This window comes from Syzygium oleosum, unplaced genomic scaffold (genome assembly GCF_021117445.2).
Source record: "Syzygium oleosum isolate NSW1041296 unplaced genomic scaffold, Sole_v2.1 Sole_v2.19, whole genome shotgun sequence".
Classification (NCBI taxonomy): Eukaryota; Viridiplantae; Streptophyta; class Magnoliopsida; order Myrtales; family Myrtaceae; genus Syzygium; species Syzygium oleosum.
Window position 1 is genome coordinate 4,472,755 of NW_026607503.1, and position 19,546 is coordinate 4,492,300.

General features: G+C 41.2%; 1 protein-coding gene across 1 annotated transcript; it reads right to left on the reverse strand.

Moving 5' to 3' along the window:
* Window positions 1-15,807: 15,807 nt before the first annotated feature.
* On the reverse strand, window positions 15,808-19,546 carry LOC115665828 (probable serine/threonine-protein kinase PBL7). Its single transcript, XM_030587655.2, has 6 exons — window positions 18,750-19,546; window positions 18,226-18,483; window positions 17,973-18,145; window positions 17,763-17,842; window positions 17,475-17,622; window positions 15,808-16,409 (listed from the first exon to the last, which is right to left on the reverse strand). The coding sequence occupies exons 1-6, from the start codon at window positions 19,537-19,539 to the stop codon at window positions 16,056-16,058; spliced, it is 1,803 nt and encodes a 600-aa protein (XP_030443515.1). The 5' UTR covers window positions 19,540-19,546; the 3' UTR covers window positions 15,808-16,055.

Consider the following 19,546-nt stretch of genomic DNA (forward strand, 5'->3'; position numbering starts at 1 on the left):
CCTTAGATCACGACCTATGTACATTTATATAGGTGATCACTTGACATGGTATTGGTTGCCGATTCTAATTTTAAGAGTTCTAATGTGAAGAAAATATTTTTTTTCATGTAAATCCAAAGAAATATAATAAGTGACACCACGGATGGAAAGCACAACGGTGTACGTAAGTACTAAGAAACACCCGTGAAAGTGTGAAAGCTGTAGTTACCTTTTTCTCATGGTCACGCAGAACATGCACCAACCAACAGTCCTTTTGGGTTATGGTATACGAGGACCGTGGGTTTTGGCAACCTACACTAAAGTTTGGTTGCCTAATAAATGCACCAAATCTTTGTACATTTATGAAAGTTCCAAATTTTTGTGAAAGTTCCAAATTTTAAGATTGAGCAACCGGATGGTTGAATTGGAAACCGAACCGTTTCTAAATTGTTTAAACAAAGAGATAGATATATTAGATATGAGTTACAAACCTGAAAAGTCCAGGAAAAATATTAGTGCCTTAAAATCTAAAACCTATGCATAGAACCAATCACCTCTACCAAATTCGTGGGGAGTTTGTGTCCATTATTCTTAGCGTAGTAATTCTTGTAGTGACAAAATATCGAGCTGGAATTGGATAATATGAGTGCAATGCATCACGATGGTTTTTATTTTTATTTTTGTCAAAACAAATTATTTTCATTTAGTATAAGACTATAAAAACAATAACTATTATCCTTACCAAAAAATAAAAAAAAAACAATAACTATTAATGTCTAGACATAACAAATCCCAATGGAGTTGGGATGGCTTAGAACGTCAATTAGAAGGAAGGGACTTAGCCTATCGACTTTTGCAATCCAATCGGCAGTATGATCTGCTTCCGCTGGACAATAGGTGATGGCCACTCCTCTTAACTGAGCCAAAAGGCCCAAGCATTCTTCAATTGAAAGGTGGATGGCCCACGGGCTTCGGTATTGGCCTGATAAGAGCTCTACAAGAGATAAGTCATCGCTTTGCAACTCTAACTGCAAAATACTTACTTCCTCCCTCCGCAGATCGTCGTGTTTCAGCAGCAGTTCTCATTTCTCAGTCAAAAGCAACAGGGCTTCCCGGACAACTAAGGCTTCATCAATCTCGACCGAAGCTGCTAGTGTCTTCTTCACGAACCGAACGACCACCACGCCGTGGGTGTCTCGGCAAATACCTACTATTGATGCCCGTTGTAATATTAACCAATGCGGAAGCTAACTCGGATCTTGCAAATTAAGTCTAATGCAAAATTACCAGAGATATAACGATGAACATAAAGGACACCCAAGATTTACGTGATTCGGTCAAACGTATCGGTACCTACATCCACAGGGAGAGCTAGCAGCAAATAATCCACTACTAATCAAAAAATTCAAGTTATAATTGCTTACTTACGCTCGAGTGTTTCCCGTACCTAGATTAAACCCAAGTGTTTACAAATAAACAACTTGAATGGATATAAAAGACTCACGGCATAAATTCACGTGTCCGAAAGTACATCCGCAAGAGCTCCTCCTCGTGGCTTCGTTCTTCGTGCGCCGGCCACTCAAGGAGAGCTACTGTGCTCTCATTTTGAAACCCATGTTCTGCTCCAAGGGAAGAGCTATTGTGCGGCCACTATTTCCTTAACCCCACTTGCGGCTGGACTTGAGGAACAGAGGGAAGAAGAACCACGACTTTCCCTTTCCCTGTCATGTGCGGCTATATTTTCAAGGGAGAGGACAACCTAGGCTTTCCTACTCCTTTCTTTGTGTGGCTGCACCTCAAGAGAGAAGGCCCTCGGGCTCCCACAAAAGAAACTTATATTTTTTTTTTGTTTTTCTTTTCTCTAAACCAAGAATACTAACCCACACATAAAATATATTATAGAATAGTGGGCCATTCTCTGTCTTGTAGTGAGATGAGAGTTGTGCCTTTTCATGTTAAACATAGAAGACTACCCCTTTGTCTTAAGAAGACAAGTGAGCAACAAATATAATAAACTAAGTATGCCCATCTCTTTTATCTTTTAGTGCATAAGTTCGGATTCCATAAATAGTTCAAACTCGAGACATAATTCAATAATTCTTCACCTTGGTTCGATGTTTGAATCCAAGTCATAGTGCTCATCATCCATGCTGCTCTCTGAAACGCCCCGAAGGGCGCTCACTATCCACAGACGCCAAAGGAACAGGCTTCGTCATCATATCCACCGAATTCTCCGTTGTCGTGATCTTTTTAACAATAACATTACCTCTGACTAAGACATCTCGAATGAAGTAATACCTAATGTCGATATACTTCGTTCGTTCATGATGAACTGAATTATATGCCAGATGTATTGCACCATGATTGTCACAATGTATATCAACACATTTCTATTCCAATCCAAAGTCCGAGAGCAAACCCCGTAGCCATATCGCCTCTTTCGCTATAAAGGTTAGTGCCATATACTTTCTCTTAGTCGAAGATAAGGCAACGTGGTCCTATAAGGACGCCTTCCAACTAACTGCACCATCTGCAAGCGTAAATACATACCTTGTCATCCAAGTCACAAACGTGATCCGAGTCCATATAACTAGTGGTCTCATTGTCATTGTTGTCCCTCATGTACACTATACCAACGTCTGTTGTCCCCATCAAATATTTGAGGATTCACTTCACAGCTTCCTAATGAGTCTTACCAAGCCGCTTCATATAATGGCTAACCACGCTCACGGCCTATGAAATATCATGCCTAATGCATACCATAGCATACATAATACTACCCTCTGCACTACAATAAGGAACATGGGACATATGCTCCTCCTCATTCTCAGTCTGTGGTGATAACTTATCTAAAAGTTTAAAGTGCTTCGCTAATGATGTACTCACTGATTTCAACGACTACATATTAAAATGTGCTACAATCTTCTCAATATGTTTCTTTTGAGATAGATGTAAATTCCTGCAGTCCTATCACGCAAAATCTCCATACCTAATTTTTTCTTTGCGGCACCTAAATCTTTCATCTCAAACTCAGCACTCAACTGATTCTTCAGCACATCAATATCAGACATATTCTTAGCTGCTATCAACATATCATCAACATAAAACAACAGATATATCAAAGACCTATCATCCAATCTGCTAAAGTAAACACAGCTATCCGTATGACTTTTTAAATAGTTCTGACTAGCCATGAAAGCATCAAAACGCTTATACCACTGCCTAGGAGACTGTTTCAAACCATACAAATATTTCTTTAACAAGCAAACGTGATCTTCCTCACCTGGAATAGCAAATCGCTTAGCCTGCCTTATGTAAATCCACTCCTCCAACTCACCATGAAGAAATATCATTTTCATATCTAGCCGTTACAACTCGAGATCCTGTGCAGCAACCAAGGCAAGTAATACACGAATAGAAGCATGTCTTATTACAGGAGAGAACACATCGTTGTAGCCAATGCCCTCCCGTTGTATATACCCTTTCGCCACAAAATCTTGCCTTATATCTCGCTGCCTCGACACTGGGAATGCCCTCTTTTAGTTTATAGACCTACTTCCTTCCAACAATCTTCTGGCTCTTGGGAACCTTGACCAACTCCCATGTCTGATTTCGATGGAGTGATTCTATCTCTTTGCTCGTAACCCCTAATCACTACGACGACTCACTACTAGCCATCGCCTTAAAATAAAACGAAAGCTCATTAATCTCCACCTGGTCACCTACAATCAATGCATAAGCAATATCAGTATAACATAACATACCGGTAGTTTAATTTGTCTTTTCTGTCTACCCACAGCTATAGTGTGTTGCAGCTGTGCTGGTTGTTCACTATCACCAACTTTAGAAACTGTGGCATCATCTACAGTCTCAGCCTGTGTTACCTCCGATGTCTCCAGAGTCTCCACCTGAAGCTCCACCTCACTACTGACACCATGATCTGTCTACTCTACTGGTAGTGTCTCAGAACTCCTCTGTTGAAGCATTGAAGTCTCATCGAAGATTACATCTCTGCTGATTAGAAAATCGGGTGATTTGAGATCGGTGCACTGTAGCCGGTAGCCTTTCACCCCATGTGTATAACCTAGAAATATGCACTTCTTCGCCCTTGGCTCAAGCTTACCATCACTCGCATAAGCATACGCAGGACATCCGAATACTCGTAATCTAGAGTAATCAACAAATTTTCCCGACCATACTTCCTCAAGAGTCTTCCACTCGATAACAGATGATGGAGATCGATTCACCAGGTAACATGCCATGTTCACTACTTTGGCTCAAAATTCCTTACCTAATCCCGCATGCGAAAGCATGCATCGGGCTCTCTCAAGTAAAGTTCTGTTTTTATGTTCTGCTACGCTATTTTACTGTGGTGTCCCAGGTATTGTGCGATGTCTCACAATCTCCTCTCTCGCAAAACTCGATAAAATCTTTACCACAAAACTCCATGCCATTATCAGTCCTCAGGCACTTGAATTGTTTATCTGACTGATTCTCAATTAATGCCTTAAATTTCTTGAACTAATCAAACACATCATATTTGTGCTTCATAAAGTATACCCATAGCTTCCTCGAATAGTTGTCGATAAATATCAGCATACATCGGGCACCTCTTTTCGAAGGAACTGGAGACGGGCCTTAGACGTCAGAATGAATGTATTCAATAAGTCGCTTGATTGAATAAATAGCTGTACTAAACTTAATCCGACGCTGCTTCCCAGAGATGCAATGCTCACATAAGTCCAACTTTCCTATCTTCTGACCTTTCAACAACCCCCTCTCACTCACCATCGTCATACCGGCCTCACTCATGTGCCCTAACTGCATATGCCATAACTGAGTCAAGTCAGACTCTAACTCACCTGATGAAACTGCAGCAACTCTTATCACGGTCTCTACTAGTAGATGATAGAGAGTATTTACTTTCTTTCCTTTCATCACTATCATGACACCTCAAGAGATCTTTAGTACTCCACCTTCAATGGCATACTTACACATAATGTCATTGAGTGTCCCCGGAGAAATAAGGTTCTTCTTGAGCTCCGGTATATGCCTCACATCTGTCAATATGTGCACCACCCCATCATGCATCCAAATCTGAACTGTCCTTATCCCCACAACCTTGCAGGCTATATTATTCTCCATCAGAACTCTACCACCATCTGCAGTCTGGTAAGTAGTAAATCAGTTCCTATAAGTCGTCATATGATAAGAAAACCCCGAATCTAGCACGCATTCATCTCCTAACAAACTAGTAGTCACACACAAAACAGCATCTGCAACACTAGTGCTCTCCTCAGCTGTCACGCCCCAATCCCCCACGAGCACGCAACATCCCGCTACAATTGTTAAGTATGCGACATCCCAGGACTTGTTGCCGACCCAATCGAATCACCAACGATAACGCAAGCGGAAGCAAACTCGAACTCTCCATATAACATACAATTAAACAGAATAGCTTAAAGACATTTGATACACAACGATGAAATACTTTTATAAACATAACGTTAAATACAAATGTACAATTACAAGCCTTACGAGAGGCCACTATACGAGAACCACGCACAACAAAAGGGATCGGTGGTTGGTTAGCCTAGCTTCTCTACCAAAAATGGGTATTCAAAAGACGGGGGACTAGACCTATCATCAATCATTGCAGTACCCTGGCAGCGTCGCCGGATCTTCCATATCATCATAAGGCTCGGGATCCGACTTCTCCAGATCGGCATCGGGATCGATAACTTTGCCATCGGGAGGATCAATCTCCATGGGGTCCCACTCCATCACTTCATTACCACCATGATGGGGACCATGAAATCCTCGAATCGGGCCAGTGATCTCATCCCCATCACAGTAAAACCAGGCCAAAAAGGTATGGGGCCTCCAATGATCTAAGCACTCATCTACTCATATCGTCGTGTAATGTCTAATATATACCTTATCCTCACCAACCGGGTACTCCGTTTTCATGTGGTCCACATCCATGGGTACCCCAAAACGCTTAGGAGAATTAGTCATGGTCGGGGGTCTGAAATGTTTATGTTTCAACGATGAGAATAAATCTCAATAAGTAACTACCTGAGCCTCGTTTAGGCTAATGCGTACATCCGGACAAGCCTAAACATGCAATACCAACATCCAACATACCGTAACAATCACATGCATCCTTACCTCGCCTTGGCACATACACGAGCTCTGCACGTTAGAAAAACCGCCACAACATGACAATTGTACCTTGAGCATGCATAACACAAATCATGGCATAATCATGCATATCACGGTTAACAATCCAGACATGCCCAACATTAAACTCAAGCATAACATTCCTCAATGCACAACACACATCATAAATGTCCAAATTATTAACGGCCTCTCGGGCCCATCAAACTCCCGCCGGTCTTCTGACGTAACCAAGCATCATCCCATTACGTCGACGACGGCAACGTTGGGGATCGAACACCCCTCGGCAAGCCGGGTACCCAACGGCATTCCACTTAGAAGCATCGATCCGGCCTCTATCATGATCGGCAATGTTTAGAACCCCCGCCTAAACGGCATCCGAACTCCCGCCGGGCATCATCTAGAACTCCCACCTAGACGGAACGTGTCGTGATCATGCACACACCTCAACAATCATTACCAATTCTTATCTTTACGCATTAGCCGAATGAAAACTAAATCCGCACTCATCCAACAATGTGTCACGCCTTTCATAGGCAACAACAACATAGGATAATCATTCGAGAGAGACAAAACGAAGCACACCAGAATCGGGGTAAACCTAGGCAGACGCACAGCGACCGAATTCCTTTTGAAATAAATAGTAAAACAACTCCAAAAATTTTGAATTTTGGATATGTCATAGAAAATATCTTGATAAACATTTTTTATGAGAACACGAAACCCAGTTCAGCCTGTAAACGCGTCTTTCTGATACTATAAGCCAGATAGAAATCAGTTCGTTCGGACAGGCCGCCGGGCCTTCAAAATGCATCTCATTCGGTACCCAAATCTCTTTAGAAAGCTTTGAAATTTTTATATGTTATAGACATAAGTGTCCTTAACAATTTTTGTGGGGAAGTTTGTTGAAAAGAGATCTGAAAAAATTTATAAAAATTTGGAAAGACAAAAAGGTTGGAGAATAGTATTCTCGGGTAGTTTGAACACGGTCCAAAAATAGATTTTCGAATGACCCCGAATGACCTCCAAAAATTCCAGATTTAATTTATATTATACTTCAAGATGTTAGGAACAACTTTCACGAGGAACACCACCTCAGATTCGGCCCACCAAAGTCTCCACAAAAATAGTAAATCACAGAGGCACGGCAATAACAAATCCGAGGATTAACCAATCATGAACCATTAAGCAAACCAAGCTCATTCAACAACTAAACTACCTATCACAGCACTTGATCAACCCCTACTTCAGTCCTTAACAACCCCTAAACATGACATTAGTAACCCATTATCCTAACCAAGATTTAGGGAGCCACTTACTAGGAATCCTAAGCAAACAAGCCAAGCAAGGAAGCAGTAAGCATCAACTCCAGCGGCTCCACAGCAGCACTGGCGGACGGACGACGGCGCTGGTGGCTGAGCAAAGCGAGTAGGTCACGATTGGGATGGTGGTTTCTCGGCTGGGGTGATAGTAATCTCGATGATGAGGGTGGCTGGTCCGAAAATGAGAGAAGAGGGAGAGAGAAGATGGTGGTGACGTGAGGCGGTTCTTCGGCAGCTGGATGGCGTGGTGATGGTGGTGGCCGGCTGAGCTAATTATAGCAAGGTGGAGGGGGAGAGTCAGTCGAATGAGAGCAAGGGAAGGGAGAGTGAGGGAGTGAGAGACTTAATCACAATGAGAGGTGAGAGACAGCAGAGAGAGAGAGAGACAAGAGTGTAAGAGTGTCTACTAATCCCACTCGCAAAACCCCAATACCAACCCCACTATCTCACATCCAAAGGTCCACATTCCTTTCCCTTCCCCAAGCCAAGATCCTAGGACTCTCAAATTTCCTCTCAACTAAATACACAAAATAACAAATGGAGGGCAAAATAAATAAGCAAAGAGATGAAGGGTAGAGTAGTCTAGAATTTTCGGCCGTAGAGGGAAAATGCCAATTTTCAAATTGCCCTTCAACCTTTCAAAGGAATTCAAATATCTTAGAGGTAAAATGATATTTTCCAATACCCGGTCCAAATTTCACTTTTTCGATAATTCCGAGCGATCTAATAGTTGGCCATGCTTAATGAGACGACGTCCGATAAATTTTCGTGGAATCTTGAAAGTTCGACATCCCATTCCGGATTCTAATTCATTGCTAAAACCAATCAATCGCGATTTTAGTGCATCTCAAACTAACGGGTGGCTTTTAGGAGTTACGCGTATCGACCCATGGCCGATTCGATATCGATCCACATTTAAGCTTACTTAAGCCATGGCGACCTCGGTTGTCATGTAATTGCGAGGGTCAATCACTAGTTTCGATGGACACGATCGTTCGAAATAAGTTTAGGATCGTTTGAAATTCATACAATGGTCAAGCGGAATCACCCGCGATCCAATTGTATAACATTTGCGAATCGTTCCATAACCATCCTTGGATCGACCTACAATGGCCCAAAATATTCCCTCGTCAATCCTTATGGTCGAAGTGCCAATCTATGGCCAAGTTATTAGGTCCACGTACTTGATTTCTAGCTAGCCATTCCCTAACGGTTAGTGTTCTCAAGAGTGATTAATTCCGAGTGAGATCTAACTAAAATTGCATCGAAGATATGTATTCATTTCATAAATCCCAAAAATGGATCGAAATTCAGAATGTCACATCGGCAATGTTTACCACACTACTTGTGGCATTCTACCTGTTACTTCGATTTCTCTGCTTCGAACAATCTCTCTTGATATGCCCCTCCTCGTTACACTCAAAGCATTTCACGCGTCCCTTGGACTTTTTATAGCGTGACTTCGACCTGCTTTTACTTTTGCTTATCTGGACCCCCGATGTCGATCTCTACCCCAAAACATTAGTCCCCGCACTACATCCTGCGCTATGCTGTCATCTCGCAACTTTCTTTGTTACTCTTTAGAAAACAATGAGAACTTTACCTCTTCCGAGGTAATCGTAGTACGCCCCTATAGTAGTGAATCAATAAAATACTCCCATGACTTTGATAAAAGAAACCAACAACATCATGACCTAGTCTTCATCATCTAGAATCTTCCCGACATTCTTTAAATCCATCATGAGTTTATTAAACTCATCTAGGTGGGTCTTGATAGACGTACCTTCAGTATATCTAAACTGAAACATCATTTTCAACATGTACAAGCGATTGTTCAAATCCTACGTTACATAGAGTCCCTCAAGCTTTGCCCACAGCACCTCGACCACCTCTATTAACACCTCATCCGATAAATTCAACAGGATTATACTCCTTGCTTTCCTCATTAACATATCCTTTTCGGCATCTTTCATTGTTTCGGGCAACTTATCCTTGCCCCCTAATGCTTCGACCAAACCTTGAGTTACTAATAACGCTTCCATCTTAACGCTCCATAACTCAAAGTTGTTCCTCCCGTTAAACTTCTCAATTTCAACTTTCGCCCCGGACATAATTGCAACAACAAAATTTCCAGATAATAATCAGACAATCAAAATCCCCAAATCACAATCCAGAAAATCCTATCCTCAAGCTCTGATACCAATTGTTGTAATATTAACTAATGCAGAAACTAACCCAGATCTTGCAAATTAAGTCCAATGCGAAATTACCAGAGATATAATGAGGAACATAAAGGACACCCAAGATTTACGTGGTTCGGTTCGACGTATTGGTACCTACATCCACAGGGAGAGCCAGTAGTAAATAATCCACTAATAATCGAAGAATCTAAGTTACAATCGCTCACTCACACGCTCGAGTGTTTCCCGTACCTAGATTAAACTCAAGTGTTTACAAATAAACAACTTGAATGGATATAAAAGACTCACGGCATAAATTCACCTGTCCGAAAGCACATCCGCAAGAGCTTCTCCTTGTGGCTTCGTTCTTCGTGCGCCAGCCACTCGAGGAGAGTTACTGTGCTCTCATTTTGAAACCCACGTTCTGCTTCAAGGGAAGAGCTACTGTGTGGCCACTATTCCCTTAACCCCACTTGCGGCTGGACTTGATGAACAGAGTGTAGAAGACCCACGACTTTCCCCTTCTCTGTCTTGGGCGGCTACATTTTCAAGGGAGAGAACAACCTAGGCTTCCCTACTCCTTTCTTTGTGCAGTTGCACCTCAAGAGAGAAGGCCCTAGTGCTCCCACAAACGAAACCTATATTTTCCTTTTTGTTTTTTTTTTTCTCTGAACCAAGAATACTAACCCCACACATAAAATATATTATAGAACAGTGGGCCCTTCTATGTATTGTAGTGAGATGAGAGTTGTGCCTTTTCACATTAAACAGAGAAGACTACCCATTTGCCTAAAAAAGAAAAGTGAGCAACAAATATAATAAACTAAGTGTGCCAATCTCTTTTGTCTTTTAGTGCATAAGTTCGGATTCTGTAAACAGCTCAAACTTGAGACATAATTCAACAATGCCTCTAAGGAGCTATTGACCCACGAGCCATCAGCGTTTAGCTTTAGTGAACCCTCATGCGTCGGCTTCCAATCTTCCGGTAAGAGAGAACCCTTCTTCACAGATTTCTTTAGTGCTGGACTTCGAATTGCTCAACTCTTGTTCAATACAAGGGCATCATTCACAATCGACTCCGGGAGGTAGATTCCTTTTAAAATTTGGCTCAATAAAGATAAGTATGATAATCATAATCTCCACGCTTGTTTACCCAGCATGGCCTTATTGTAAGCTACAAGGTCTTTGAAGCCGAGACCCCCGTCGTCCGTTCTGGTTTTTAAAATTTCCCATCTCTTCCAATGAACTCCCAATTTGGAAGCATTCTGTTTTCACCAAAGGGAGGCAATTTTCTTTTCAATCGCTTTACAAAAGGAGACCTGAATCTTAGAAATAGACATGACATATTGAGGTAGAGACCGTACCACTGATTTAATCAAGACCTCCTTGCCAGCTTTTGACAACAAATTTTCTTTCCACCCCTTTAACTTTATGTTGACTCTTGCAAGGATCCATGCAAACATTTGTTTCTTTGACTAGCCCCAGTCTGGTGGAATGCCTAAGTACTTCCCCTTCTTCTCAATGATTATCACTCTCAACTCATCAGCCATATTTCTTTAAAGGATCTCAGGGTAGCAATAACTAAAGTAGATGCCTAATTTGTTCAAATTAATGGCTTGGCCAAATGCAAAACAATTTTGATTCAATGGATTAGCCAAATTCTAACTTTTCCTAGCATCCCATCCAAGAAGAAAATCGCAGCATCCACAAATAATAGATGAGACAATGTACGACAATATATATTCAATTTAATCCCCATGATACCTCCATCCTCAATCGCTTGATTCAATAGATAGGAAAGAACATTCACCATGATTATGAATAAGTAAGGAGGGACAAAGGGTCACCTTGTCTAATGCCTCAAGTTGGTTGGAAGTAAGGTAGTGGTTCCCAATCGACATTTACACTAAAAGTAACTATGGAGATGCATTGCCTAACCAAAGTAACCCATTTCTCACAAAACCCCATCTTTAGCATGCATGTACACAAGAAATCCCATTCCACACATTCGTACCCTTTATGGATATCCCATCGAAGCCACTCTATGCATGATCTCATACCTCAATGCGACTCTTCTTGCCTCCGCAACTTTTCAATATGTTCAATGATTCTTTGAGTGATCACTATACTCTCGGCATTCTCTGTTCTATTGGTGAGTTCAGTAAGCCTACCTTGAAGGATCTCGATCTGTTTAGAAGAATTAGAGAACTTTTTCCTATTCCATTTCGTCAAGGCCAGGGAAACCTTTATTGATTTACTCACAATATCTTTTCGACTAGTTTATTGATCATTCCATGCTTCCGGAACCATCTCCCAACATTCAGGATCCTCCAATCAAAAGGTTTCGAATTTAAATTCCTTTTTTCTTCTGATCCAAGTTAGGGACATCAAAAGAAGTATTGGACTATGGTCATAACCAATAGCTAGCGATGCGTAGTTTTCCGCATTAGGAAATAAGACTCTCCAATCAAAATTGCATAAGACTATATCTAGTCTTTTTTTAACCAGAGCATCTTCCACTCTATTATTAGCACAAGTAAAAGCATAGCATTTTCTTTCAATATTCGTAAGTGAACAATCATTCAAGAGATTACGAAATGTGACTAGCCTATAATGATACGCTTCCCTTTTCTCGACCTTTTCCCTATGGTATAAAACCTCATTAAAGTCCCCAACACAAATCGAAGGAAGTTGGGATAAGTACAGCGCAAGTGCCATAACTTTTGTACGGAGGACACTTAAGTGCCATAACTTTTTTTTGGCTCACTTGTGTGCCATAACTTTCAAAAAAAAGATCACTTAAGTGCCACTTACGAGCTGGTCGTAAGGGCCCGAAACCGCGGCTTTTCCGATCGAACCATGACCTTCCCGGGGAGGCGAGCACCGCCAGCTTGAAGAGGGGGTGTCGATGAATCATTCCATGACCTCCGTTCGTCTCGAAATTTCCGTTTTAGCCTCCGTTGACGAAGGTAAAAATGCTTCGTAGTCACACATTTATCGAGCCGATTTGTGTGACTACGAAGCATTTTTACCTTCGTCAACGAAGGCTAAAAAGGAAATTTCAAGACGAACGGAGGCCATAGAATGATTCACCGACACTCCCTCTTCAAGCTGGTGGTGCTCGCCTCGCCGGGAAGGTTACCGTTCGATCGAAAAAGCCGCGATTTCAGGCCCTCACTACTAGCTTGTCAGAGGGGTTGGTCGTGAGGGCCTGAAACCGCGGCTTTTCCGGTTGAACGGTGACATTTCCGGCGAGGCGAGCACCACCCGCTTGAAGAGGGGGTGTCGGTGAATCATTCCATGGCCTCCGTTCATCTCGAAGTTTCCGTTTTAGCCTCCGTTGACGAAGGTAAAAATGCTTCGTAGTCACACAAATCGGCTCGATAAACATGTAACTACGAAGCATTTTTACCTTCGTCAATGAAAGCTAAAATGAAAATTTCGAGACGAACGGAGGCCATAAAATGATTCACCGACACCCCCTCTTCAAGCTGGCGGTGCTCGCCTCCCCGGGAAGGTCATGGTTTGGCCAGAAAAGCCGCGGTTTTGGGCCCTCACGACCAGCTCGTAAGTGGCACTTAAGTGATCTTTTTTTTTAAAGTTATGACACTCAAGTGAGCCAAAAAAAAGTTATGGCACTTAAGTGTCCTCCGTACAAAAGTTATGGCACTTGCGCTGTACTTACCCCAAGGAAGTTGATTGATGGAGGAAATGAAGCGTAATGGCAGCCATAGAATGAAGACGATGAAGATGCAGATGAAGAGAAGGTAAATTGGTGAGTTAATTAGACCAATTGCCCTGTCATCTCATCCTTTGTCCAAGTTGGACTTCAATTTTTGTTAAGAAAGCCATAGAGGAATTAAAATTTCATTAAAAAAAGCCATGTAGATTGCCAGATTCTATCGCCAGAGGCACTTAAGTGATTGTGTTTCCACTTATGTGACACTCAAGTAATTGCTAAAATAATTTTGATACTGAAGTGAACGCCGTACAAAAGTTATGACACTTATGGTGAATTTGTTTCACAAAGAACTCAAAATTTATAAAATATTTTCTAAAAAATGATTGGATATATCGCTTAAAAATATTAGTCAACTAAAAATGTTTTCATTATCGATAATATTTTATGCCTAATTATTTTCGTGGGTAATGAAAATATTTTTCTTTTATTCATTTTTGTAAGCGATATAAACAATTATTTTTCGGAAAATATTTTCCAATCTTGATTCTCTGTGAAACAAATGCAGCCTTAGTATCATTTTTCCTCGTAAAATGATAGGCACTCCCCAGAAAAAAGTGATGACAATAACAGATAAATTATAGACACAATATCGACACAACCAAAAGAAAAAAAGACGAATGCAAAATTATCAAGGATCACCTAGCTAGTTAATTGACACAAAGATTAAAAAAAATGGTATTATTAAAAATAATTGGATGTTTGGCATTTCCATCGAGGAAGTGGAAGTAAGTATTGCACATGAAAATTAGATAGAAAGAAAGCACGAAAGAAATTAAAATTATATTTTTGTGTGTTCCCATACAATTGTATGTGAGATGATTTTGTTGATAGACCCTTATGCAATGATATAACGAATGGAATTCAAATATAAAGAGAACAGACAGTATTACTAAAAAAAATATTTTTGTCTCCATTTAAACCCATTTATGACTCATATCTTAATTTTAAGGTGACAAATGTAGGACCCACTTTTCATAAATGTGGGTTAAAGTATAGGTATGTGGCAAAATTTGATAGCCTTATGCTTGTGCGAAATTTCAATGTAGTCATTATGGTCAATTTTCACCATATTGTGGCGACATGGCGAACCAATCATCATCAGCTGTCTTATGTGGCATACTGCGACGATAGCGGTTTTCGGTAAAAATTGGTTGGAAGGATTATATTAGAATTTCATATAAAAGTTTGAGACTAAATTGACAAAATTGAAAAGTTTAATGTTTAATTGACATCCGTACAATATATTCAAAATTGATTGGACAATTTCCCCAAAGAAAATTAGCCACAAATAACAAATTTTTTAAAGAGCTAATCTTGATACCACATACTTCATAGGTAATTGATATTAGCAAATAAATAAACAAGTTAACTAACATCGCCCATGCTTATAATTTTTCTATAAATTAATGACTTTATTGTCAAAGCCTCGGAGAAACGCTATAAGCGAATCAACCACAGAGGACATAATGTTTTTGTTTAAACACATTTTATTGAACAAATAGTTATTGGGTGACGAGTAAACCGTTTTATGTTTTGACTAAGTTTGTGTATCCAACAGTATCGATGAAATTTAAATCACAATGACGTAATAATACAACGAAGGAAAGGAACGACAGAATTAAAAATTTTAGGATTGTAGACGAACTATTGAAATGAAATGAAATTCTCAATTACATAAGATATAAGTACATTGGAAGTCTTAAAACTTATCATGAAAGTGTAATGGAGTCCTAAAACTTCAAAAAGTGCAATCAAGTCCGAAAACTTGTCACGAAAGTGCAATTGAGTCCTAAAATTTTCAAAAGGTGTAATCAACGGAAGGACTTTATTGGACCAATTTGATAAGTTTTAGGACTTGATTGCACTTTTTTAATGTATTAGAACTCAATTTTATTTTTGTGATAAATTTTAAAACTTTCAATGCACTTATTCCAATACGTGTAATAAAGGAAGAAGAAGATGGAGAGTGGTATAATCTACAGAAGGTCGTGTACAATAAAGCAAGAGCAGTAGATGTGAAGCAAGCCTCCATAGCTGAACATAGGATCCCAAAAATGGAGAAACGTTTTGCCTCTCTTCTTCCCATGGCAGAAACTCCAACACGTCTCTGAATATTTAATGAGTATGGTTAGATGGTCTGTCGACACCATCATATGGGCTTTTGGTCCATCTCTTTGTTCATATTTTCAGATGGACACTGGACCAACCCAATTCACAGAAAGCTGCCCATCTTACAAAGAGTTGCATGCCTTTCAAAGAGATATCCATCCATGGATCAAAGGGACAGGAAATCCACATGAACTTTGCATTATGTCAGGATCATCCCTGAAACCATTCAAAATTTAAGAAATTTCAGGGTACCGTTCGCCAAACTGGAGGACCATGCAATGTACTTTTTTGCAGCGAAAAGAAAGAAGGCCAACTCAATTGCTCTGATTGAGAATGAGAATCCATTTTACACTGCCCTCACGGAAAAGAGGGAAAGGATCGGGATATATACACAAGAAATTGATCCCCAAACTCGGCTTCTATAGCCATCCAAGGTTTCTACCGACAGTCTTTCTCAGTTCCGTTCTCCGAGCAGGAGTTGCTTCGGATGATCAAAGATGAAAATCCGGGAGGAAAATGTCGTGTTTCTTTTATTCTCAAGTCTCAACGACAGAAGAAGTGATCGTCGTCTTCAAAGTCAGGAACTCCTAGCATTGCCAGGGCTAGGTGCCCGTTCATGTCGGTTTTTGATGGTTGTAGTTGACTGTAAAAGTCGATGATGCATCCGTTTCCCGCAAAGGCAGAGCCCTTCCTACTTAATGAGGAAGGCTCCTCCTCGCCTCTTAGAATGGCGACGACGCGATCCATGGGTGGCCTCTGAGATTCTTCGCTATTTATGCACACATGTGCTGCTTGAATCAGCCTCAGAACTTGGCTAGAACTTTTGCGGTTGTGTCTAAGCTGTGGATCAAGCAGTTCTTGGATGGCTCCAACTCCTTTCTGCAAAAGGGGTTTCGCCTGCAAACCAGTAAAGTCCCGTTATTACTCATCTTAGTAATATCGTGCCTTACGCTATGGCTTGTGTACAAAGAAATCCCAAACCAGAAGAGGGCTTACACATTGGAGGTAGACATTTAATCAGTAGTTGCAAATTTTCAGTTTCTGATCCTCTGAACGACAATACAGCATCTACATGCAGAGCGTTTTAAAAGGACCGGTGGGATTACATTTTCAGATCAGGATAAGTTATGTTGTATGTATTTTTCCAACATATGCATATGACTAACGTCATTCAAATATTCTGATTCCCTAACACTAAACCCAATATTTCCTGACATTAGATCTTTCAAAAGACTAACCACTGAACCCTTGTCATAATATTTTGCTCAACTTCTAAAATAATGAAGAAAGAAAGAAAACATTAGTTTATGGTGTTTGCCGGGACAAATCCGGTTCTATCATGGTATCAAGGAGCTTCTTCTTAAATTATAAAAATAAACTCGATATGAAGTATGGACAGTGCAATTAAGTGCTCCGAGCTTCCTTACAAGGCAAGTGAGACAATGACATGACAGGTTATTTTTCAGGATATCTTCAGTGATTTAACTTCCCACAAATCTGTCAAAAAGGCGAAAGAGTATGGTAATTTCACTGTGGGAACGGGTCAAGAAGGTTCAACGCTGAAACCAAGTTTTGCCACGGTGAAAGTTCAGTAACCTCAGGGCCAGCTGCATCCGGTTCTGAAAGCACATGAATTTGATGCTTTGCAACATCATGGGATGCATACTATTTTCTTCTTTTTGCAAAAAGAAATGAAATGAACTTTACAATCAAAACATCATAAAATCAGACGAAATAATAGAGCTTAAAAGCACTTCAATTAAGGCAGTTTCTTAGCTAGATTAAAGGTGTACTTGTAGAGTAAACGAGCTTTCTGAAGACTAGTTGAATTGCCATTGTCGACACAATATCTTCTTTGTTGACCTCTTTTCCGCACATAAGTTGCTTATGAGGAGTATGCAAATACACATTAATATAAGCAGTGAACAGCAACAAAAAATTGAAGCTAGAAAATGAACCTACCCATAGGACCAAATTCTCCTCCCCTGCGGGCTTATTTGCTTCAATTGGTTTTCGGCCAGTTATTAGCTCCAATAAAACTACCCCAAAAGCGTAAACGTCGGTCTTATCAGACACTTTCCCGTGCTGGAAATATTCAGGTGCCAAATATCTGCACCAGGTTAAGTGTTAGGAGCACATCAGTGGAAGAAACGTCTTAAACATGCACCTAAACAACAAATAGCCCCAATTCAATGTTTTCCCTTCTTTTTCCCTATTTTGCCATTTTTTTCCTTCAATTTCAGCACATACCCAAATGTTCCTTTGACAGTTTTGCACAGGAAAGGGACTGATGGCCCAGAAGTCCATGTAGCTAACCCAAAATCACACAACTGCAAGTGCAAACAAGTCCAAGGGGTAGGTACATCAGAATGAATCTTCTTGACCAGTATGACTCATTGTGAACTCGGAAAAGAAAAAGGATAATGGAACAGCAAAAAAAAAAAAAGATCGACTTTTGACCTTGGGCTTTTTCTTAGAGGAGAGGAGAATGTTGGAGGGCTTGATGTCTCTGTGAACAACACATTTCTCAGTCCCATTGTGCAAATACATTATTGCCTCGGCCACACCGACAGCGACCTTGTACCTCGCCAACCATGGAAGTGTTGGGCAAACCTTACCTCCCCTTTTCCTATCTGCAAGAAGGAAGACCGATTTTCAAGAAACCACCCAGAATTGAAAGTTACTCCACGACAAGTTCCGAACCAGAACTCACTGTGCAAATGCTGCTCTAAGCTTCCACCGGACACGTATTTGTACACCAAGAACAGGCCCTCCTCCGGATCAATGCAAAAGCCTAACAAAGGGACTATGTTTGGGTTGTGAAGTGAGTTTGCAATCATCAGCTCCCTGAAGAATGCCTTTGGGGACTCCTTGTCTTCTCTGTCCAAACGCTTTATAGCCACTGCTGTTCTCAAGTACCCAACCCTTCCTTTGAATACACAGCTCAATGCCCCTCTTCCCAGCACTCTGCCTACAAGATAAAGTCGGTAAATACTCTCACTCGAAGTCTCAAAATCAATACCGGAAACCAAAACGCGATCTGGGTTAGCACTCAAAAGAACAGAGACTGTGCCGTGAAAGTGCAAAAAAGCTCATTATTTGGCGAATTAATGCGATTTGACTCGTGCCTTACCTCTCCTTACAACTCCATTGGTCGGGTTTATCTACCTACATGAGCACCTTCCTAAATTTAAAAAGTAGAAAAAGACAAACAGAAGCCAACTGAACTGTATTCACCTTTGGAGAAATTGCGAGTTGCAGAGAGAATTTCACTGTAGCCGAATCTGATCAAAGTATTGGCCACTGGGGCAATGTTCTTCTCCAGCGACTGAACCCGTCGCCACTTGAACTCCTGGGCATCACACTCGTCCAAGCCATTTTCCAAATTGAGCATGAGAATCGTCGTGCCGACAGCGGAAGCGTTGACGCTGAAGGGCTCGAGCTCAACCCGCGAGCAGAAGGTGAACCTGAAAGACGAGTGCACGCTTTGCGGGTCGGCGTTGGCCAGCTCCGGACCACGCCCACCGCCACTCGACTCCGCGAGCAACCACGCCTTCTTGTGCTCCAAGTGGCCGTCTCTATCGTCGCTCCCGGCCTCCTCCCGGCCCTGCCTCTTCAGAGGAGGACGAAAACAGGACAAGCCCAAGTCCACCACCATCTTTCTGAGGAGGGTCTTGGTCTGTGACCCGTGTTGGCGGTCGGTGTAACGACGGGAAATTGGTGTCGGAGCATTTGATTCGTTGCGTGGCTCCTCAGTCTCTGTGCAAGTTTCTTGGGACAACCCCATTTCCTTGACTTTTCTCTTTTCTGGAAGTGGCTGCAAATGCAGAGACAGAAGTGTTTTTGAGCAAGGAGGAAGATGAAGCAAAAAGAGTTGGGTGGGAATATTATAAAGTGAGGAGCTGCTTTGCTTGAGGAAGGAGAGAGAACATGTTAGAGAGGAAGAGGGCCAAATGCAAGTGAAAGGGTTCTTCTTGACAATAACCAGGGGAACATGGGGATGTGCCTGAACATGCTGAGATAACATATTAAAG